The sequence below is a fragment of the Macaca nemestrina genome, chromosome 11, assembly GCF_043159975.1.
Source record: "Macaca nemestrina isolate mMacNem1 chromosome 11, mMacNem.hap1, whole genome shotgun sequence".
Lineage (NCBI taxonomy): Eukaryota > Metazoa > Chordata > Mammalia > Primates > Cercopithecidae > Macaca > Macaca nemestrina.
In genome coordinates this window covers 79,903,217-79,922,314 of record NC_092135.1, presented here as the reverse complement: position 1 = coordinate 79,922,314, position 19,098 = coordinate 79,903,217, and the positions used below count along the sequence as shown (strand labels likewise).

Genomic DNA, 19,098 nt, shown 5'->3' with positions numbered 1-19,098 from the left:
GATTCCAAAACTTTGTTCGGCCTGTGTTTTGTGCTTCAAAGTCCTCTTTAAATTATGCCCATAAATATTTTATGTAGGAGCTCATAATAATCCAATGGGTTATGCATCTGCAAGTGTAAGTACCTGTGAACTGAGAGGACAAGAATAAACCTTGTGGAACACTCAGGTTAGTTTTAATGACCTCTATTTTCCTTCCACAGTGAGGGTTGCTCCATCCTCAGAGCCTTATTTGCAGCCATCCTATCCAGAGAGGAATTATAAGGCCTCATATACATGGATCTTTCTTCTTTCCATCCACATTAAATTTTATTAATTCCAAGATCTATTCCTTCAGGACATTATCAGGTGACAGAAAGGCATTGGGCAATCAACTGAAGCAAATGTATTAATGGATCCAATCATTGAAACCGAGGGCTAACCTGATTAAGCCCACCAAGCTTAACCTGCCTTGTTCGCTTTTAATTGCTTACTTCTAGTTGGTCTTAAAACCTAGATAGCTAAAAGTCACATAACCAAATAATACATAACTAAACTTTCATTAGCTTCCTTATAGATAATATCTCTGATGTGTAGGTCTCTATGGTAACTGTTGCTAAAAGTTGTTTTTCAGGAGCAAGGGGGCAAACTCCTGTCCAGTTCAAATTAGTCGAGATTACCGATCCTCCAACTTGGCCTGCCTGGTTGCCCAAAACGTGACCTTTTGATGTCAGGAAGCTGACAACACCACCTTCAGATCATGCTAATGCCACTGTTTTTGGAACATCCATCCTATGAAGAGCCATGTAGATTGATTACACTTGGACAGAATTCTGATTATCTCACCTTTCCTACCCACCAATCACCTTTCCCCACACTATAGACCAACCCTGTTTCTATCCCATAAATACTACCAAGCCCTGATTTCAGGGAGATGAGTTTGAGATTTGTTCTCCCATTTACTCTCCCAGCAGCCTTGTGAATAAAATCTTTTCTCTTTTGCAAAGGCCACCATCACAATGATTGGCTTACAGCTAGCTGGCATCATGGTGTCATGATGTATTACGCTTACTGGTGCAAAACATTCTAGCTGGAGTAGTCCATAAAGGTTTCATGAAGGAAGGGGGATTTGATGCACAAAGGTTTCATGAAGGAAGGAACATAAATGTTTCATGAAGGAAGGGGGATTGTATGTGCACAAATCGGTCATGTTTTGAGTTAACTAGAATCCAGATGTCCCTCAGCCTTGCAATTAATGATGGTTTAAATAAAGACAATGATTTATTTTAATAAATGGATATACATATATATATATATGTAAGAAAACACAGAGATGAATAAATAACAGGGTTCAACTCGAAAGAGGGAATAATGGATGATATTTATTATTTTTTTCTATTTGGTTATCTGATTTTTTTTTTATTTTAGCTTGTAGAATAAAATATCTAGTATTAACAATGCTAAAACAGTCTTCTTAACTAATCAATACAAAAGAAAAGAAAAAGTATAGAACTACCACTTCAAAACCAACTCACTTTGGAATAAAGATGAAATGCATATTGGGATATATTATATCAAACAGAATCTCACATGGCCAAGCTACAAAGAGGAGCTTGTTTATACTTTATTCCATGAAAAAAACAAATAAAATAGAAAGAGTGTTGTGTTACTTATTTACAGAAATAAAGATGTTATTAATGTAGTAGGAAGTACATTGACCTTGGTTACACAACCTATGTGTACATTACAGACCTACTTACTGAAATAGCTCTTTTGACCTTGAACAGTTCACCCATCACCCTCTCTCTGTAAAATGGAGTTTAAAATATTCATTTGATAGAGTTTGTAAGGACATATATTATAGAACAAATGGATTTGCAAACTATAAATCTACCAAAAGTAAGATACATTTCTATAACCCCCTTTAAGTTTGCTTTTGGTATGTTTTTCTTTTTAAATTATTTGACTTGTAGCTTAGAGGCATTTTTTTTTCTCTTTTCTGTCCTAAACATGTTTCAAAATATATTTTGAATATGTTGCTTATTCTGTAACTGTCTAAATGAAAAGTACAGCTGGTGTTTGTCTTGATTCCAACGATGGCTGTGTACTATAGATCTAGAAAGTGCGAAAATATTTGCAGACATCTCCAGACCCTTAAGTAAAAAATTGTCCTTTATTGGCTAAGTGAAGCAGGAACTCTGGGCTATTCACCAAGTAAAATGACCTGTGGTGGAAATTGAGATAGCCCATTTTAGCCCAATCATTCATGCTGTTTTGCTTCACTGAAATGTGATGGTGAGTGGGTCTCTGGCATTCTTTCTTGAAAACCTTTTAACCATTGGAGGCAGGTGAGAAGTGCTTAACATTCATGAAGAAAGAGTGGATATTCTTAAAAGTGTTTTGGGAAGCAAATCCAGCTTAAGCCTGTTCCTAGTTGATCGAAAATCTTTACACATTTTGAAACATTATTTTCAATAGGAAGTTCTCTATGGCAAATAAACAAGGTTCTTGTGTTCTGCTTTATGAGCCCTCCACAAAAATAAAGGAGGAAGTTAAGTGGTAACATTAACCATAATCTAACAATCATCTTCCTTTCTTCTGTTTGTTTCCTTTTAATCAAGTCTCAGCTTTAGTGCAGTTGTCAACAATTTGTGTAATAAGATTCTATAGACTGTGGAGGAAATGGCTGACTTATTCAAAAGAAGGAATGAGAATGATGTGTAGATTATGATGAAATAGATGAGCGAGTCATGAGAAGACTCCAGGTGCCTTATCTTAACTAATTAAAAGCTAGGGCAGGTAAATTACAGGATACAAATTAGAGCTTATGACAAATCAATTATGAAAGTAAAGCTGCCATAGTCGATCACATATCATATAATTATGTCTGCCAAAAGCCTCTCACACAAACCAGAATGGGCAAAGACCGAGCCTAGCATCAATAGTGTTGCCAACATGCATGATCTCACTTGATTCCAGCAACACAACCAATGCCAGTGTTACTAGGATCCCTGCTTCCTGGAGGAGGAAACTAAGACTCAGACATTTACTCATGCCATAAGTGAAACCCATGTTCACTGATTCTAAGGTTAGGGTTCTTAGTCCTACACAAAACGGCCTCCCAGTGTTAAAGTGAAAGCAAACTAGTCTGAAAGTTACTGTGTGAGTTCAGAATAAAGCACTATGTGTCATAGACACAGCAGAAACAATAAAAACACATAGGACAGGTTCAACCTGTAGAATAGAGTTAACAGAAAAGACACTGATATATTTAAGGCATGAAGGAGAGAGAGAGAAGCCAGAGATGATCCTAACGTTGTTTGGTTTAGTGATTAGAAGAATGGGGATAAAACTAACTGAAATGCTGAAGTCAATAGTTGAAAAATTGTCTTCAAATGTGGATGATGCCTTTTAGTTAGACATTGACTTTCAGGTGGTAGCTGGAAGAGCTCAATTTCTACATCTAACTATAATACTTCTGTCCATAAATCATAAAAATGCACATGTTAAACCTACTCAAATGAGAATATAATCTTAAAGTATTATTAATATTCAATACATGAAACTTATTCTTTAAAATACTCTTTTTTACTTTTTAAAAACTAATTTAATAAATCTCATTACTTGAATCCATGCCAATAATTTCAATGCTTTTTATTCAAGGTTGGATTTTAAAATAATACAATTTGCTTTTAATCTATTGGTTTTTAAATTCAAGATGTTAGAAACATAAAAAATTATTATTAGCTTATTCCATTTAAAACCTGAATTTTCAAAGCTTTTCAAGACACTTTGGCAGGTTTAGGCCTCTTTTGTAAGTCAGATTACTTAGTGGATATGGATTTATTACTTGGCTAAGTAGTCCATGTGGTGTCTTTTTTTACATACAGTTGGTTATCTACCTTTGTGTGCATCATGTGTATGTGTGTTCATGCATGTAAATATTTGTGTATATGTCTTCTAATACTCTGTTATTTATCATCAGACAGGGGAAAAAGCATGAAATGATTTTGCATCATTGAGGTAAAGTATTCTAAAAATTGGATTCCAAAATAACTTCTCATTCTTCTATGTTGTGCATCCAGTTCTATTTTCACAAGCAAGTCAATATGTATTTATATGTAAGGAGGGTAATTCTGAAAATTGTTTTCCGTAATGATGGAAAATTGCTGCTAGAGAATGAAAAAAATATGAAAGATTATAAATTCCCTAGCTTTTTAGTTTGCACAGTCCTTTTTTTCCTCAGCATTATTTCCAGGGTCAAATTATAATTGTGTTCTAATCAGATTGTCAATATATATCTTTCATGATGTGGATTTTGGCAACTTATTTCACAAATGGCTTTGTTAAACACTAATTTTTACTATATCAAATTATTCTAAATGACATAAAGTCATTGAGCTAAATTCAAAGATAGTATTCTACTCAAGCCCAGAGAAGACTCACAGATACACGTGTAATATTTTCCAACATGTGCTGGGAACCCCTGAAGTATTAGGGAAGATCTGAAGGGGCCCGAATGAGCATGGAGAGGGCAGAGACAGCACACAGACTGGTAGGCAGACGGTGAATTCTGAGCCTCCTGATTGTCACAGCTGGGACATTTGTTTTAGGACATGCCTTTCCCTCTACCTCTGGCTTTCACAGGTCCTTCCTGATCCCCAGATAGGCAATTTTTCTAAGGTGTCAAGGACAATGTGTTATATCTTCAGAGTACTTGCGTTTTAGAAGTTACAGCAACAACTGCAAAAGGTAAGATTTCAGGTAGTATGGAAACTAATTTAGGGAGATACTTTCCAGTATCTCTACAATCTTACCACTTAGGTGTTCCAACCTGTTATAGTGCTTTCTCAATGTCCTTTGCGGTTTTATCTGTTTAATTTGAAAGCCTTGGATGGAGCTTGTATTATCCAAGTAGACTACAGTCCCCATCACAGCCTACTGTACTTCTCAGGGCCCAGGCTCTCATCCATGTCACCTGCCCAGGTCCCGGGGCATTTCTGCTTAAGCCCCTGGTAAATTCTGTCTGGAATTGTGTCTGGAATTGTGGAAACTGTGTCAGATAACTACTTAGTGGAAGTGATGCCTAGAAAATGATGAGAGAAAAGACAGAAAAATCCCAAGGCTCAAGGGCTTGCTCTTGAACAATTCCAAAAAAAAAAAAAGAAATTTAGAAATAACATTTTTCTATCAAGCACACAGCTTAGCTAGATTTATTGTTAGAGGTCCACTAATTTATGATCTTGTGGAATGTGACTATCAACTAGAAGCAATTAGAAATAACTGTTAGTAATTTTTTCTATCAAATTTGAAACTGAACAACTGTTAAGTTACTCAGAACAACTGACAATTATGTCATCTGTGTTTACTACTATGCAGACACAAAAATGGGCATCTATTTATTCAATGGACTCAGACTAGCGTTCTTTGAAACGGATGTATTCTATATTTAGTGAAACGTAGCGGTGTGGGAAAACACATGCATTTTGGTGACACATGAGCCCAACTACCTCATGTGATTTCTTGGGCCTTAGGAGGATGAGCTATTTTTCTGAGGAAACTCAGGCAGTAAACAGCCATCTAAGATTTATATCCAGACATGAGTGATTCCAAGGCCTCTACTCTTAAGTATTACACGTCTGCCTCCCCAAAATAATCATTGTCATTTATCAGGCATCTAGTCTGTGTATTGTACAACATTTTAATCTAATCTTGAAAAACCCCGTGATAGACACTTCTTTACTGAATGAAATATATTTTGTATTTTTGGCATATACTACTGGTTTTACTATAAAAATGCATGTGTCAGATTGTAAATATGTCTTAGATAAGTTTCTCCATATGGGTAGGTTGATAATTTACCTGTTTTATCCCTAGAAGAGTAACATTGTGCCTTAATCCGAGCTGGTGCCAAAAAAGTTTGAAGGATTGACTTTGAATAGTTCACAGGCATTTAACATCTACTCTACTAGTAAGTTGGAATAAATAGTAAAATTTTAGTTCTAACCTCAATCCTTAATAGCGTAAAGCCCAAAGATCAAAATAAGTCATGCAAATGCTTTATAGACCAGGAAGCATAATAAATAAGTGCCTCTATGCCTTGGCCAGAATTAGCTTTACTGTGGTTTCAGCAACCGGGATTTCTGTTATTACAATTGTATCATGGTACATCCAGACATAATATTCCCTGTTACCTATACCACATGTTCCCAGAGGATTTAGAATAAGGACTCGATAAATCGAATTGGATGTATAAACCAATAAATAGCTTTAAGAGTAGAAGCTAAGAGAAGAATATTAGACTAACATAACCAGACAATGGGTCAAATTATTCAGGGAAATCTTTTGCAATTTAAGTGAGTCTTGTGCTGAAATTTATTTAAATTGAGAAGTTTGTGAAAAAGACAGACTGATTTATGCAAGTGAGTCAATCTAGACTAAGTCTTAAGAGTCAGCATAAGAGAACTGCTTCAATAAATAAAGGTTAGACAGAACATAGAACAGAGATGATGTATGAAAAGAAGTGAATAAAAATGGAGTGGAGTCAAAATTGAGCAACAAGAGTATTTGATAGATATCTCTAAAAGATTTTTATACTCAATCCTCAAAATTTTTTTTCTTTCTACATACTGTTGGAATATGAATTTCATTTTCAGTCAAACACAAATTTGCCACAAATATGTCAATTATGTGCAATAATGTTTTCATAACCTTAGGAAAAACCTAAGCATCAGTAGCATGATTATTTTAAAAAAATCTTAGGAACTCATATTTTACGAAAATTATATTGACAAACAGGGCATGCTCAGTTAAACCAACACTACAATATAGGATACATAATACTTCCACAATTGTATATTCCTCTCCTGATGAATTAGGGGGTATTATAGATCTTTTTTTTTTTTCTTACCCACTACTACTGTTTTTTGGGAAAACTATTTGCCAATCACTAACACCATATGGATTAGAAAAAGCTGGGCCATTTTTGAATGAGAAATGCAGGTCCCTTTCATTTTTGTTTTTCATTTAATTTGAAGATTGAACTAGTTACTTTAACACTTACAATGTAGCAAGCCTTGTCACTATCAAGAATCGGAACCTCATCTTTGGCTCACAATTATTCCAACTGATTGGGCTATTTGGCTGCACATACTGAAGAGTTACGGGAAAATAAGTCAATTAATTGTACAGCACATGAATCGCTGAAAGCCACATGTGTAACTTTTTAAAACATAATTCAGCATTCAATAACTCATAAAAATAAATGCTGAGGGAAATAGGCTTTTTTGACAATTTCTTAAAAATTAATACTAGCTAACACTTCAATGATCTTCAAACACTGGACCATTTTTTTGTATTATATTGTCATTAACACAGACAAGGCAAAATAAATGCTGAGCAATCAGCAATGATTGTGGATTCAAATGAATTACAACCACATTCAAATGAGACCATTTAAAATGCAACATAACTATGTGGACAATGGGCCAGTATACCATTTATTTGAATACATTTAATTGGAGGTCCCTGGGGGTGGCTGGTACCTCAAGATCTGGGCCTGACAATGTCTTACTCATGTTTAAGAGTCCCCAGAAACTTCTCAGTATGATCCCTGGAGCCCAATTTTCTCTTGACAACACAATCATTCATTTTACAAAATAGAGGGACTCCATGAAAAGAGATTTTGTGCATGTGATGTCTTAATACTGAAATAAATTTCTACTTTCATTCTGTTGACCCTGAAAAACTTCCTGTTATTTTTGGATTAAAAAATCATCACCAGAAAGTTCTGGAGTCACCTTGTGTTTTGAACAATTCAACCTTAGTCCAGCATTATTTTTTAGCTATCATCCAATGTCTCAGGAATCCAATCTAGAGGCTTCAAAATCTCAGTATTTTTTAACTTAGTTTCAGAATCCTGAAATGCATTTAGAAAGTAATATGCTACATACAGTATAAACTGTGGCTTCTTTTTCAGTTTGTGGAGCTGAATAGCCAAAGCAATTGGACATCTCAGTTCTCTCTAATGACCAGGCCTGCTATCAAATTTGAAAGGAGATAGTATGATATTTAGTATCATATATCTCTTATGTCTCCTATTAACTAACTTTTGGGAACCTGAGGCATGTGAGAACAACCTTTGTTTTTATTCTTGATTTCAAAGGATATTTGACGCTAAACGGGTCAAAGATAAAGTCGATTTCCCTAAAATTTGGCTGTGATAGGAAGTTCAATAATTATACTCAAAAAACTATTTTACCTTATGTTTCAGATTCCACTTTTTAGACATACAACGAGCTTTTAAATGACGTCAAAACTCCTGGGTACTTACCCAAATCTGCACTTAGCTTCAGGCCTCATATAGCTCACTCATGTTTAATAGGCATCAGGCCCATTAAATATAATTGTAACCATATTGTCTCTGCTTAATGCTAAATGGAAAACAATGGATGCCACAAACTTTAATATTCAGAAGACTTGGTCTAGGCTGGCTTTTTACCGGAAGACTGTGTCCAGCTCTGGGCTTCAAAGGCAGAGCAATAGGGAGAATTCGGATAGAGTTTATTAAAGCCCTTAGGGAGATTGGGAATAAAAGAAAATAATCATTCATTCATATTTTTTTAAAGGTGAGAAAATGACTTTTTATTGCAGAGAACAAGTGAAGAGTTATTTTAGAATAAAGTGGGGAATTTATGTTTAAGTTTCATACAAGAAACTATTTTCTAACATCTGAAATAATCAGAGCTGGAGTTGAAAACCCCGGGTAATCATGGATTCTTCTCTGAGGTATATAAAATGGAGCGAGTCTCAGGGACTTGGGTTGGTTTATATACGTCTGTCATGAAGATGTGTGGTTAAAGTAGGTATTTTCTGAAATTATTGTCTAACTCCAGATTTCAAACGCTAGTAGCAGTCTATAGATGTCATGGAGTAAATTACAGAAAGTGTCTTTGCCGTTTATTTCCCTATAGAGAGGATTTACACATAAGCAGGTCTCTAGATAAAAAAAATATATAGGAACCAAACCAGTTCACTGCAGATTATACAAAAGTAAAAGCAAACAGCACACAGTATAAGAATAGATAACAATGCTCTCCTGTATAACTTCAGAGAGCTTATCATAAAGAGGACCTTAATCAGAAGAGGAACTGAAATAGAGAGAGGCAATTTGCTACAAAGGTCACTTACATTGGTAGCCGCAGAAAACATTTGAAAAAGACGAAATATAAGGATCTTTGGCGATTCCTTACATCCTCTATCTCAGTTTTTCAGTATCTTTTTGCTGCCACCTGACTGTTGAGAGTTATTCCTAGAAGCAAATACATTGTTTCTGCTTTTTCTACCCTAAAGCAACACCTTTGCTATTAAACTTTCCCAGACCTCATGCCGTCAATTTAAAAATTTCAGTTTCATTTCCCACTATTTTGAGTTAAACTGATGTACTAACCCATGTCAGAGGGTGATATATCCTTAACAGGTTAAGTATCTGTTTACATAGTGCTTCTACTGCTGAGAGTTCTAGGTTATTTGTTAGAAAGGGACTGATGGGACATTGTGCTGCTCCTAGAATACAGTTAATCAGGTGCCTGTCTCATCTATGTGTTTAGACCAGCATAGATGAACTAGCAAACAAAAATCTGAATATACATGCTGAAATATCTTTCTATTTTTCCTCTACAAAATATAAACAGAATATATATAATCATTCTTTCAAATAATCCTATAATTTACTCTTCCTGCAAACACTTCAAAAGATTTTTTTAAAAGCAAGCTATGTCTAATTCACTTAACAGTGATTGCAGTACACTGATCTTGTCATATGAACTGGAATGGTTTATTAATTATGTTTCTATAATGAATAATTTAATTTTCTTTGCTTTATTAATTGACAATAAAGAAAGATTTGCAGGGTTTTGAATTTTAAACAGCATTAATGACAGGTGAGTCCAAGAACAGCCAATTATTCCCTGGCCAATTTCAGTGAATTGAAGAGATTTGTTTAGTTTTACCAGGATTTAAAGCTACACCCAGTTTTTGTTTTTCAAAGATCATACTGCTTTTGGGGGACAGGAGAAACAGTTGCTTAAAAATGGTCATTTAACACTTATGAGGGTTTTTGTTGTTACTTGTTTTGTTGTTTGATAGAGAGTGTTCAGATAATGTTTGGAAAAGAAACTGTTGGATAGTCCAGAAATATTTAGAACAGATGAGATTATGAAGATTCTGTTTTTCTTGTTATATCTTCATTCTTAAATATCACATGCAAATATTACATTCCCAAACACATCAGTTAATGATACCTAATCTGTGTTGCACTTTGCAATTTTTAAGGCATGTTCATGTTAACTCTTTTGATCATTACAACAACCCTGTGAGGTTGAAAGAAAGAACATTATGATCACTATTTTATAGATGAGAAAATAAAGCTTGGAGGCCGGGCACGGTGGCTCACGCCTGTAATCCCAGCACTTTGGGAGGCCGAGGCGGGCTGATCATGAAGTCAGGAGATCGAGACCATCCTGGCTAACATGGTGAAACCCCGTCTCTACTAAAAAAAAAAAAAAAAAAATTCTCCGGGTGTGGTGGCGGGCAACTGTAGTCCCAGCTACTCGGGAGGCTGAGGCAGGAGAATGGCGTGAATCCAGGAGACGGAGCTTGCAGTGAGCCCAGATCGTGCCACTGCACTCCAGCCTGGGTGACAGAGTGAGACTCCGTCGCTAAAAAAAAAAAAAAAAAAAAAAAAAAAAAAAAGCTTGGAGATATCCCTTTCCCAAGATCACATCACATGGCTGGTTAAGACCAGTATCCGAGTTTGATTTGGTTTAGTGTTCTTTTTTTGCTGTTTGTTTCTTTGTTGTTGTTGTTGTTGTTGTTTTATCTTTAGAGTTATTTCCCCAGTAAGCTTGGTGCTAGATCATTTTTATTTGGAAAACTATAAGCTTTCAAGGGCTTTGCTACAAAGATCCATCACTAGTCCAAAATCTCTAGTTGCCATGCACACTTATCCAAGTCCTATACACAGCCAAAAGCTTATTAATTCTTTGTAGACTATTCTAGTTTCCATAAAGGGGGAAGAAGATGCAGACAGGTGATTTACTAGAATACAGTAGTTCTCTGTGAGATGCTATTTGCATCTAATTTGTCTCCAATGGTGCTTAAAAAACAGAGAAGGATGAGGTCAATTACAGAAAAGGGACAATGCCATCTAGTAATTGGGAGATCTGACAAGAAAAAGGTTTCTAGAGAAAAACTGAATCTCATTCCTAGGGATATTTAAGTACAATCCCTAATCTACTAAGATAAGTGGTACAGACAATGGATTTATTTTGTTTGGTTTTCCTTGTTTACAGGGCCTGAATGACTAGTCACATTATAAAGCCTTCACTATGCAGTGCAAACTGATATTTTCAAAGCCAGTGCCAGTGGAAATGTATGGGCTTCAGTATCAGAATTACCTGCATTTGTCTCTGGAATCCATCACTTCTAGTGGAATAGCCACAAAAATCACTTCACCTCTCTGATAAACACTTTCCTCATCCAAATGGCACATATTTGGCACTCAAGAAAATGTAGGTGCTATTTTGGGAGTTCAAATGAGAGGATGAAGGTCACTTACATGACTTCACTATGTTCAAACAGCAACAATGCCTGTAGACCTCTGAAAACTGCTTTCCGAGCGATAGAACACCTAGAAATCAAGTTGTGCAGTACACCTCATGGCAGGCATGGGGAGGAAAGTTTCAGGACATTGCAGAAGTGTCTGCTACTGTGAGCAAGGCAGTGATGGAAAATTGCTATAAAATTACCCCCGCAAATCGAGAAGACTTCATTGTCTTCATACTTGTATTTATTTTTAAACTATAATTACATATCATTTGCACCTCTTATCTAACCAAATATAAGTAAGATAACATTTATTGAGATAATATATTTGAAAATAATTTTAAATGCAATGGTACTCTAAAGTTATAGGATCAAGTTATAATTGTTTGTTTTCAACAGAAAAAAATTAGCTTACTTATTTTCCATCACCTGAAAATGTTCTTGGATTTGGGCTCAAGGATGAACAGTCTGTTAGTTGACTTTCTTTTTATACGTTTGTCTAATTAGAAAAGAGTCTGAAAAAGTCAAGGACTATTTCACCCTGGTATTCTTAGATCACTCACTACAGTCTATTATTAGACATATGATGTTTCCACTGTTTAAACTCCTTTTGTCCACCCATTATTGTTTATACCTGCAGAAAATCCAACACCAAGTTCTGCCTGGTTACAAATTAATGCCATCACCATTCCTATCCTACTTGTATATCCAGAATCAGCACTTCAATGGGAGACTAAAAATCACCCCGCTCAATAAGTAAATAATGTTTGTGGATTACAGATCATAGTCTTTTATCAGGAATAATAATGCAGTTTTCATTTTTACAGGAAATGGAAAATAAAACCTCAACAAATGGATTTAGCCATTCAGAATGGCTCTCAAATAGGCAGTGCTGAAAATTGATCTGGTTACTTGTCAATTGCATTATTCAGAGATGACATCAGCAGCAAAGCTGAAGCCAACTCTGGGTCATTGCCCACCCCATGTTAACCTTTTCCATATAAAAACCTTACTCTGTAAAGAGATAAGCATCTCTAGGGCTGTAATTTAAGCTTTGAAACCAAATTGAACAGCTTTCCTCCAGCCTCATTAATAAGCTGTGATCCAGGTTCCATACAAACACCTGAACATATGACAGCCAGTGCTAACAAAACATTTCATAGCATATCATCACTCGTGACATTCTAGAGGAAATACAGGCTGTTGCTTGAGATGATTCCTGTAATATTTATTTCTGATTCTGTTTATGATCCATTTTATAGATTAGTTTTCTAGAGCATTGCTAACTGAAATCCTAAATTGAAACTTTTCAGTAACGACATGTACTTTGATGTTCTTCAAACAATTCCATTCTGTTCCATCAGTGTGAAACACATCATGCTTCTTTACCTGGGGGGTTATGCTCATTGAGAATCACAAGTGATGCTGGTGTAGGTCTTCTTTTCCTGATCTGTGAATGACAAAAGGTGAGCTAATATCAATGAGTATTAGACGCTGCTCCAGGTTACTCTGCAGCTTGCAAAGATGTCTCATCCTCATCTTTTCCCCACATGCAAAAGCAAACTTCTGGAGGACACATGGAAGGTGCTCACCAATTTTATTTTGAAATAATAGAAAGCCACAGAATTGAACTGTCTGATAGAAGTATCACCCACCCTCTTTGACCAAAAAGCTACATTTCCACAGAAAAAAAAATAATTCTATACAATTGAATGATACAACAGAAAATTAATTTACAGTGAAGGTACAGAGTTGACCTGATAATGTTAGTGGCTCACTTAGAGCCTCATAACATTGGTGATGCTTTCAAGATTCGTTACCCTTATTTTTAAACAGGATAGGGAAGAGCTTGGAAACCTATTTCTAGCAGGTACCAGAGTTAAATTAGCAGCATAAGCTTTGAATTTCAATTGATTTTGTTAACTTTTTATTTTCTAGTATAATATTTAGAACATATAAACAAATGAAGAATAAATATGGATCTTATGAGCATATGTAACTTATTACAAACTCTAAAGTTTATTTTTCATTTTAAGAGTTACAGGAGCATAGTATTATCAGAATCCCTCGAATATAATATCCTTTATTTGTTTATTATATTCATTTATGGGTAAATTCCCAAAGTAAATGTCAGTAGGATAGAGAATAAAGTTTATCAATGATATCCTGTCCAAGATAGAAGCAACATCCCATTCAGCATAGATAAACACATGTTCAAGGTTACATTTATCTGGCCTGAGTCTAGGTGCATCTACTTCAGATTGTCAAAACATCCTGAAACACTATGAGTCACGGATTAAATAATTATTTTTAAGACTTTATTTCAAATACTTGGAACAGGATTCAAAAATAATTTAGGTTTTAAGAAATTAATGGATTAGGTTGATGTCCTCATAAATTTCTTTGCTTTTGCCTCCTCACAGTTGCAGTTCTACGAGATGCCATTGCATCAAGAGTCGAGGTAAATCTGAATATGAAAGGTGATACAGATGTAAACCAATATTAGACACGGACAAAGAATCTAGGAAATGTTAAAATACTGTTTGTAATGTCTGAACAAAACAATTTTAAAATTGTACCAAAAGCTACAAATCCTCGCTGTAATATATTATATAAACTTACAATCGTGGTTTTGGGTCCACAATAAAAAACATATGAAAATAAAGTATTCGACCTATAGTCTGAAACTATCTCAGGATTTAATTTTATTGCTAAATCAATCATTTTATTTTATAAAAAATTAAATAAAATGTTGCTCATTTTGATAATTTTTTTAAAAGTTGCTCTAAATGTTGAAACTGTTATTTTAATGAGCAAAAATGAACAGATTTATGAATCCATACCTGAATTGCTTACAGAGCCATTTTCCCCTCAGAGGTGCTCATTTTGTATCATATGAAGTGCTACAATTTAGACAATAGTTCTCCCAATGCAATTTAAATGCAAGTATGTATAAAAACCAACTTATTTCTTGTTTACATATCTTGAAAGTCACAGCAAAATCAAGCAGTAAAGAACATTTCAATTAATAACAAGAATGCATGTTCATATTACCTTATGTACAGGAATTGTACCCCATGCAATTTCACTTACCTGCTCTGCTGCTTCAGGTGCAATCTGACTCTGGAATAAAGGCACAGCAAATTGTATCTTTTTGGGACTGTTGGGCTCCATGATAATGAAGATAATTAGTCAGAGATGTGAAGAGCTCAGAAAGACTAACCCTAAGTGGTGTCCGGATGTGTTTCCTCAGACACACTCCACTAAGCCACACAGAGTGCTTCGTAATAAATAGCTGTAATTCCAGAGCGAGCAAGTGAAGATGCCGAGGTTTGAGTAACCCCCTTCTTCAATATCCACGGTGATGCCTGGCTTGCCTGTTCCCCCACCAATCCCTTGGATCCTCTCAGCACAATACAGAAAGGAACAACACGCTAATTGTGTGCCTCTTCACTAATACCATGCCAAGCATTCACTCAGCAGCTAATTGAAAATGCAATGCTAGCCTTGAAGGACCCACTGCCCTGGGATTTGAAAGAATGGCTCTATCCACTGTACATTACTAACCGGCTGCTCAAAAGTGCAATGTAAGCTCCCTCTGAGTATTGCAGGGATGGGCCATTCATTATTGATGAACATCAAGCAGGAAGTTTTTAGAGTTGGGGGCAGGGTTTGGGTATAGAATCATTTCTCTCGGCAACTCATAAGTCAGACACCTTTGCTATTTCACACTCAGCTACGAAACAGTTGAATGGCCGTGGAGGGTAAGCCACAACCAATAATATTAGCTATATTTATGCTATCACATCTGATTAGTTTAGACTCATCCTAGGAGGCAGAGTATCTGTGGTGTAGTGAGGGCAGCATTACTACAGGGCTGAGCGGATCTTACTTGGAGTTCCATCTTCATAATTAACAAGATCTGTGGCCTGCAGAAAATTACTGGCTATGTCTAGGCCTCCACACTTCCATCAGAAAAATGAGGGGGTGGGACTCAATGACCTTTAAAGTCCCATTCTGTTCCAACATTCTAAAATTGTAGTTCACAGTTTTCATTAGAGTGGAAAGTATTGTACTGCTAAATTTAGCAAACAGCTTGGAAGCCACTGCCGCTTCAATGACCTCTATTTTATTTCCTGGTGGAGCCCAGTTACATTCTCTGACTTGGAAGAATACAGAAATGACTAGAAAACATTAGTAGAAACCTAATGGTAGTCAACATTGTGACTTGTTTTCAATAGTAGAGATGTACGCAAAGATAAGGATTTGAGAAAAGCATGAAGTGGGTAATGTTCAGAGGGTAGATACTGGCTAGTGGTCAGGAAACGGTGGGACATTAGCCTGATTGCCACATTAGTTAATGTCAAAGGGGAGGTAGTAACATAGCCAGATGGCCTTCATGCATACGAATACTTTTGTGAAGGAAGCATGAAAATGAAACTGTTTTAATGGAAAAGATAACTTGAGATCTCTGCTTTCTTGAGAGGCATTATGTGATGAAAACTAGGTTTTTAAATATGTTTTTGGATTTACTTAATATATTTAGACATCGACTATGATTCCAGGTATTTACAATTAAAGTCTTTATTTTTTTAATTCTGATTTTGTACCAGGAATCCATCTTAATGATTTAAATAGGCAACATTCTCTTGAAGGAATATAGAAAGGAATATGCATTATTGAAGTAGTTTTCTATATTCACTAGGGGATAAAGCAAAGATGTGGATGTGAAAGCACTTTTAGTGGAGAACAGTGCTGACTAGCAAGAAATCTTGTGATGAGTTCATCCGTGTAGTGTCGAAGGGAAATTTATAAATTACATTTTATGTAACAGTTTACAAAAGTCTCCAGAAATAAAATCTAAACTAATATCATTAATGAAGTTATTTCTTTGAATGTCTCTTCAAATTATATAAAAGGAAAACAAGACAAGACAGTATTTTTAGTGAGGAGTTAATCCAAAACTTCACATAATGTAGTAATGAAGAACATGCACTTGGCAACCTTGAGTTCAAGCTCTAGCTCTGCTACTTACCACGTTTATCAATTTGGGCAGTAAGAGAACTTTCTTCTTGTGAGGTTTATCTTACTCAGTTCCTGAAAAGAGCTCATTACAAGACCAGCACGGAATCACTCAATAAAAGATAGCTATTATTTTTCTTTCAGCCAGATTTTTCAAAAGGCTTAAGGATACACATTTTCAACCAGAATCACTAAGAATATCTACCTACTTGGAATAATTTGATTCCATTTAGAATAATAGGTGATAAAGTGAAATTTCATATATATGCTTGGTATAAATACCAATAAAATGATTCTCATTAACTAATTGCCCTATTTTGAATAATTTGATCAGAGGCCATATTGTAAATGGGCTATCTAGACCCTTTAAGCTTCTTGTTTTGTATGAGGCCAACTCCTGTGTATCCATTAAGATTCAGTTGAGTATCATTGCTTCTAGGAAGCCTTTGTAGATTTACTGTTTTCCACATTGGGTTTAAACTCACCTCTCTGTATTCTCAAAGAACCAAGCATAACTCTATTTACCATAATAACTATCTACCTGTCCTTTGACTGTTTAGTATTTTGCAACTTAATTTACTCACATAGCAAATATTTGTTGAGTAGATACCATAGTCTACTCTGCACCAGGCCTTTTGCTATGGCACTAGAGAAGAGATTGTGTTAAAAGGTATTTGAAGTCCTTTTAAAGCTAAATTATTACTCCAATAAATACATAAACTGCAACTTAAATGTAAAATAATCTAAAAACTGTTACTATAGAGTTTGCATGGGGGGTATAATTTTCCTATTAGGTGCACTTCTTTTATCCCTATCAGAGAGAACAGTAATAACCTTTATATGATACCATGTACCAGGAATTATTCTAAGTGCTTTATCTGCATTAATTTATTCCAACAACTCTTTGAGGTAGATATTATTGCTAGCCTCAATTTAAAATTAGGTAATTGGGAGTCAGAGGGTTTAGGTAATTTGTCCAGTGTTATCCAGCATGTGTGTGTATATATATATGTGTGTGTGTGTGTGTGTATATATATACACATATATATATATAGCAAAGGCCGGTTTCAAACCTGGGCAATTTTGCATAGGGCTTGGGCTTTTAATCACAACAGCATCATGATGGCCACTATAATATAAGGACTATAGAGAAGTCAGTGGAAGTCAACAGAATCTCCACAGTGGTTAGAGGTTCTGACGACATCAGTTCCATGGTAAAAGATCTTAAGATGACATGGCATATGAAGGAAAGAGAAGCAAGTAGCATGACTAGGATACTATTAATCAAGATACTCAATCATTGCAAATTAGATATCAACATAGAATGGAGAGCCTAGAGTTGGATATTATACCACCAAACTGACTGAAAAAGGAATCCTTTCTCTTGCTCTTTAAAAGTAATGGGTTCAATCATTAAAGATTAAAGAGACCTCTAGAACAAGCAATAACTATAGTCTCTCTTTAATGTAAGTGATACTGTGAGTAAAGATGGTTAAACATTAGGCAAATAGGCCATTAGACCTTCCTAATTTTCACTATAATATCTATCTTGCCCTACTTTGCATGATTTCTCAAGACCCCCATAAAGGCTGCAGTTCACCTTACCACCGTCTTTCTGTGGCCTCCCCTACCTCCCTGGAAGCCATCCTGCCTCCTCCCTCCCTTTTTTAACCCAAATTATATTCATCCTCTAATTCCACCTCCTTAGAAAGAGACCTTCATATTCTTCACACAAGAAGAATCACTCGGTTTGTTTCCTCTCCTTATATTTAGTTAGATATAGTTTTATGTTATTCTATAATAATTTCCTATGTGTTTCTTTTGCCTCTTCTCCTAGACTGCAAATCCCATCCTATCTTAAACATAAACATAACAAGCAAGATGCCGGTCATCTAGTAGTTACTAAATAAGACCAATTAGGCTTTATCTAATATTATCAAGAAACATAAGGTGTTCCAATAAACTGAATTTTCCCAAAGACTACGGCTCACCCTTTCAAGCCCTACACCTTGCTATTAGTATTTCTTGCTATAGTAACTGCCTTCAAATACCATGTATACATGGTTCTTATGACTGTTTTTAGAGTTGTTTTTCTTTACCTGATAACTGCCAATACTTGTTTTACAATTATTACCTGATACTAACAAGTGCTTTCTTTGAGGGAAGAGAAGGGAAAGTAAGGGGAAGAGAGGAGAGAGGTGGAGAGGGAAAAGCAAATTCTTAAACTTTTAAATGTGTTTTCTATTCAAGGCTTTGTTTTAAATGTCTTGAATTCATGAATCTTGAAAGATATGCAGATACACGAGACATGACTTTGTTTAACAGTTAGTTGGCTAACTAAATGCCATCAAAAATAAAAGGAAATATTTATTAAGCATGACTACATTAAATGCTGGAAGTACAATAATGAACAAAAGCAGAAAAAATACGATACCATCTAGATACAAGTCTATTGAAAAGATTTCTAGCCCTAATGCAATGATTTTCTGTCTCATC

At 35.4% G+C, this 19,098-nt stretch overlaps 1 protein-coding gene across 5 annotated transcripts in view; it reads right to left on the bottom strand.

Moving 5' to 3' along the window:
* Window positions 1-15,417, bottom strand: part of LOC105499541 (protein phosphatase 1 regulatory inhibitor subunit 1C) — a 143,832-nt gene extending 128,415 nt beyond the window's left edge. Inside the window, exons 1-2 of one of the 5 annotated variants that reach the window (XM_071073022.1) lie at window positions 14,674-15,417; window positions 12,970-13,030 (exon numbers count right to left, since the gene is read on the bottom strand). In XM_071073022.1, coding sequence (XP_070929123.1) covers window positions 12,970-13,030; window positions 14,674-14,754 — 142 coding nt within the window. In that variant the 5' untranslated portion in view covers window positions 14,755-15,417. The remainder of the gene's footprint in view (window positions 1-12,969; window positions 13,031-14,673) is intronic. The other 4 variants (XM_011772145.3, XM_011772146.3, XM_011772144.3 and 1 more) reach the window with 4 other exon arrangements.
* Between the last annotated feature and the right edge of the window lie 3,681 nt (window positions 15,418-19,098).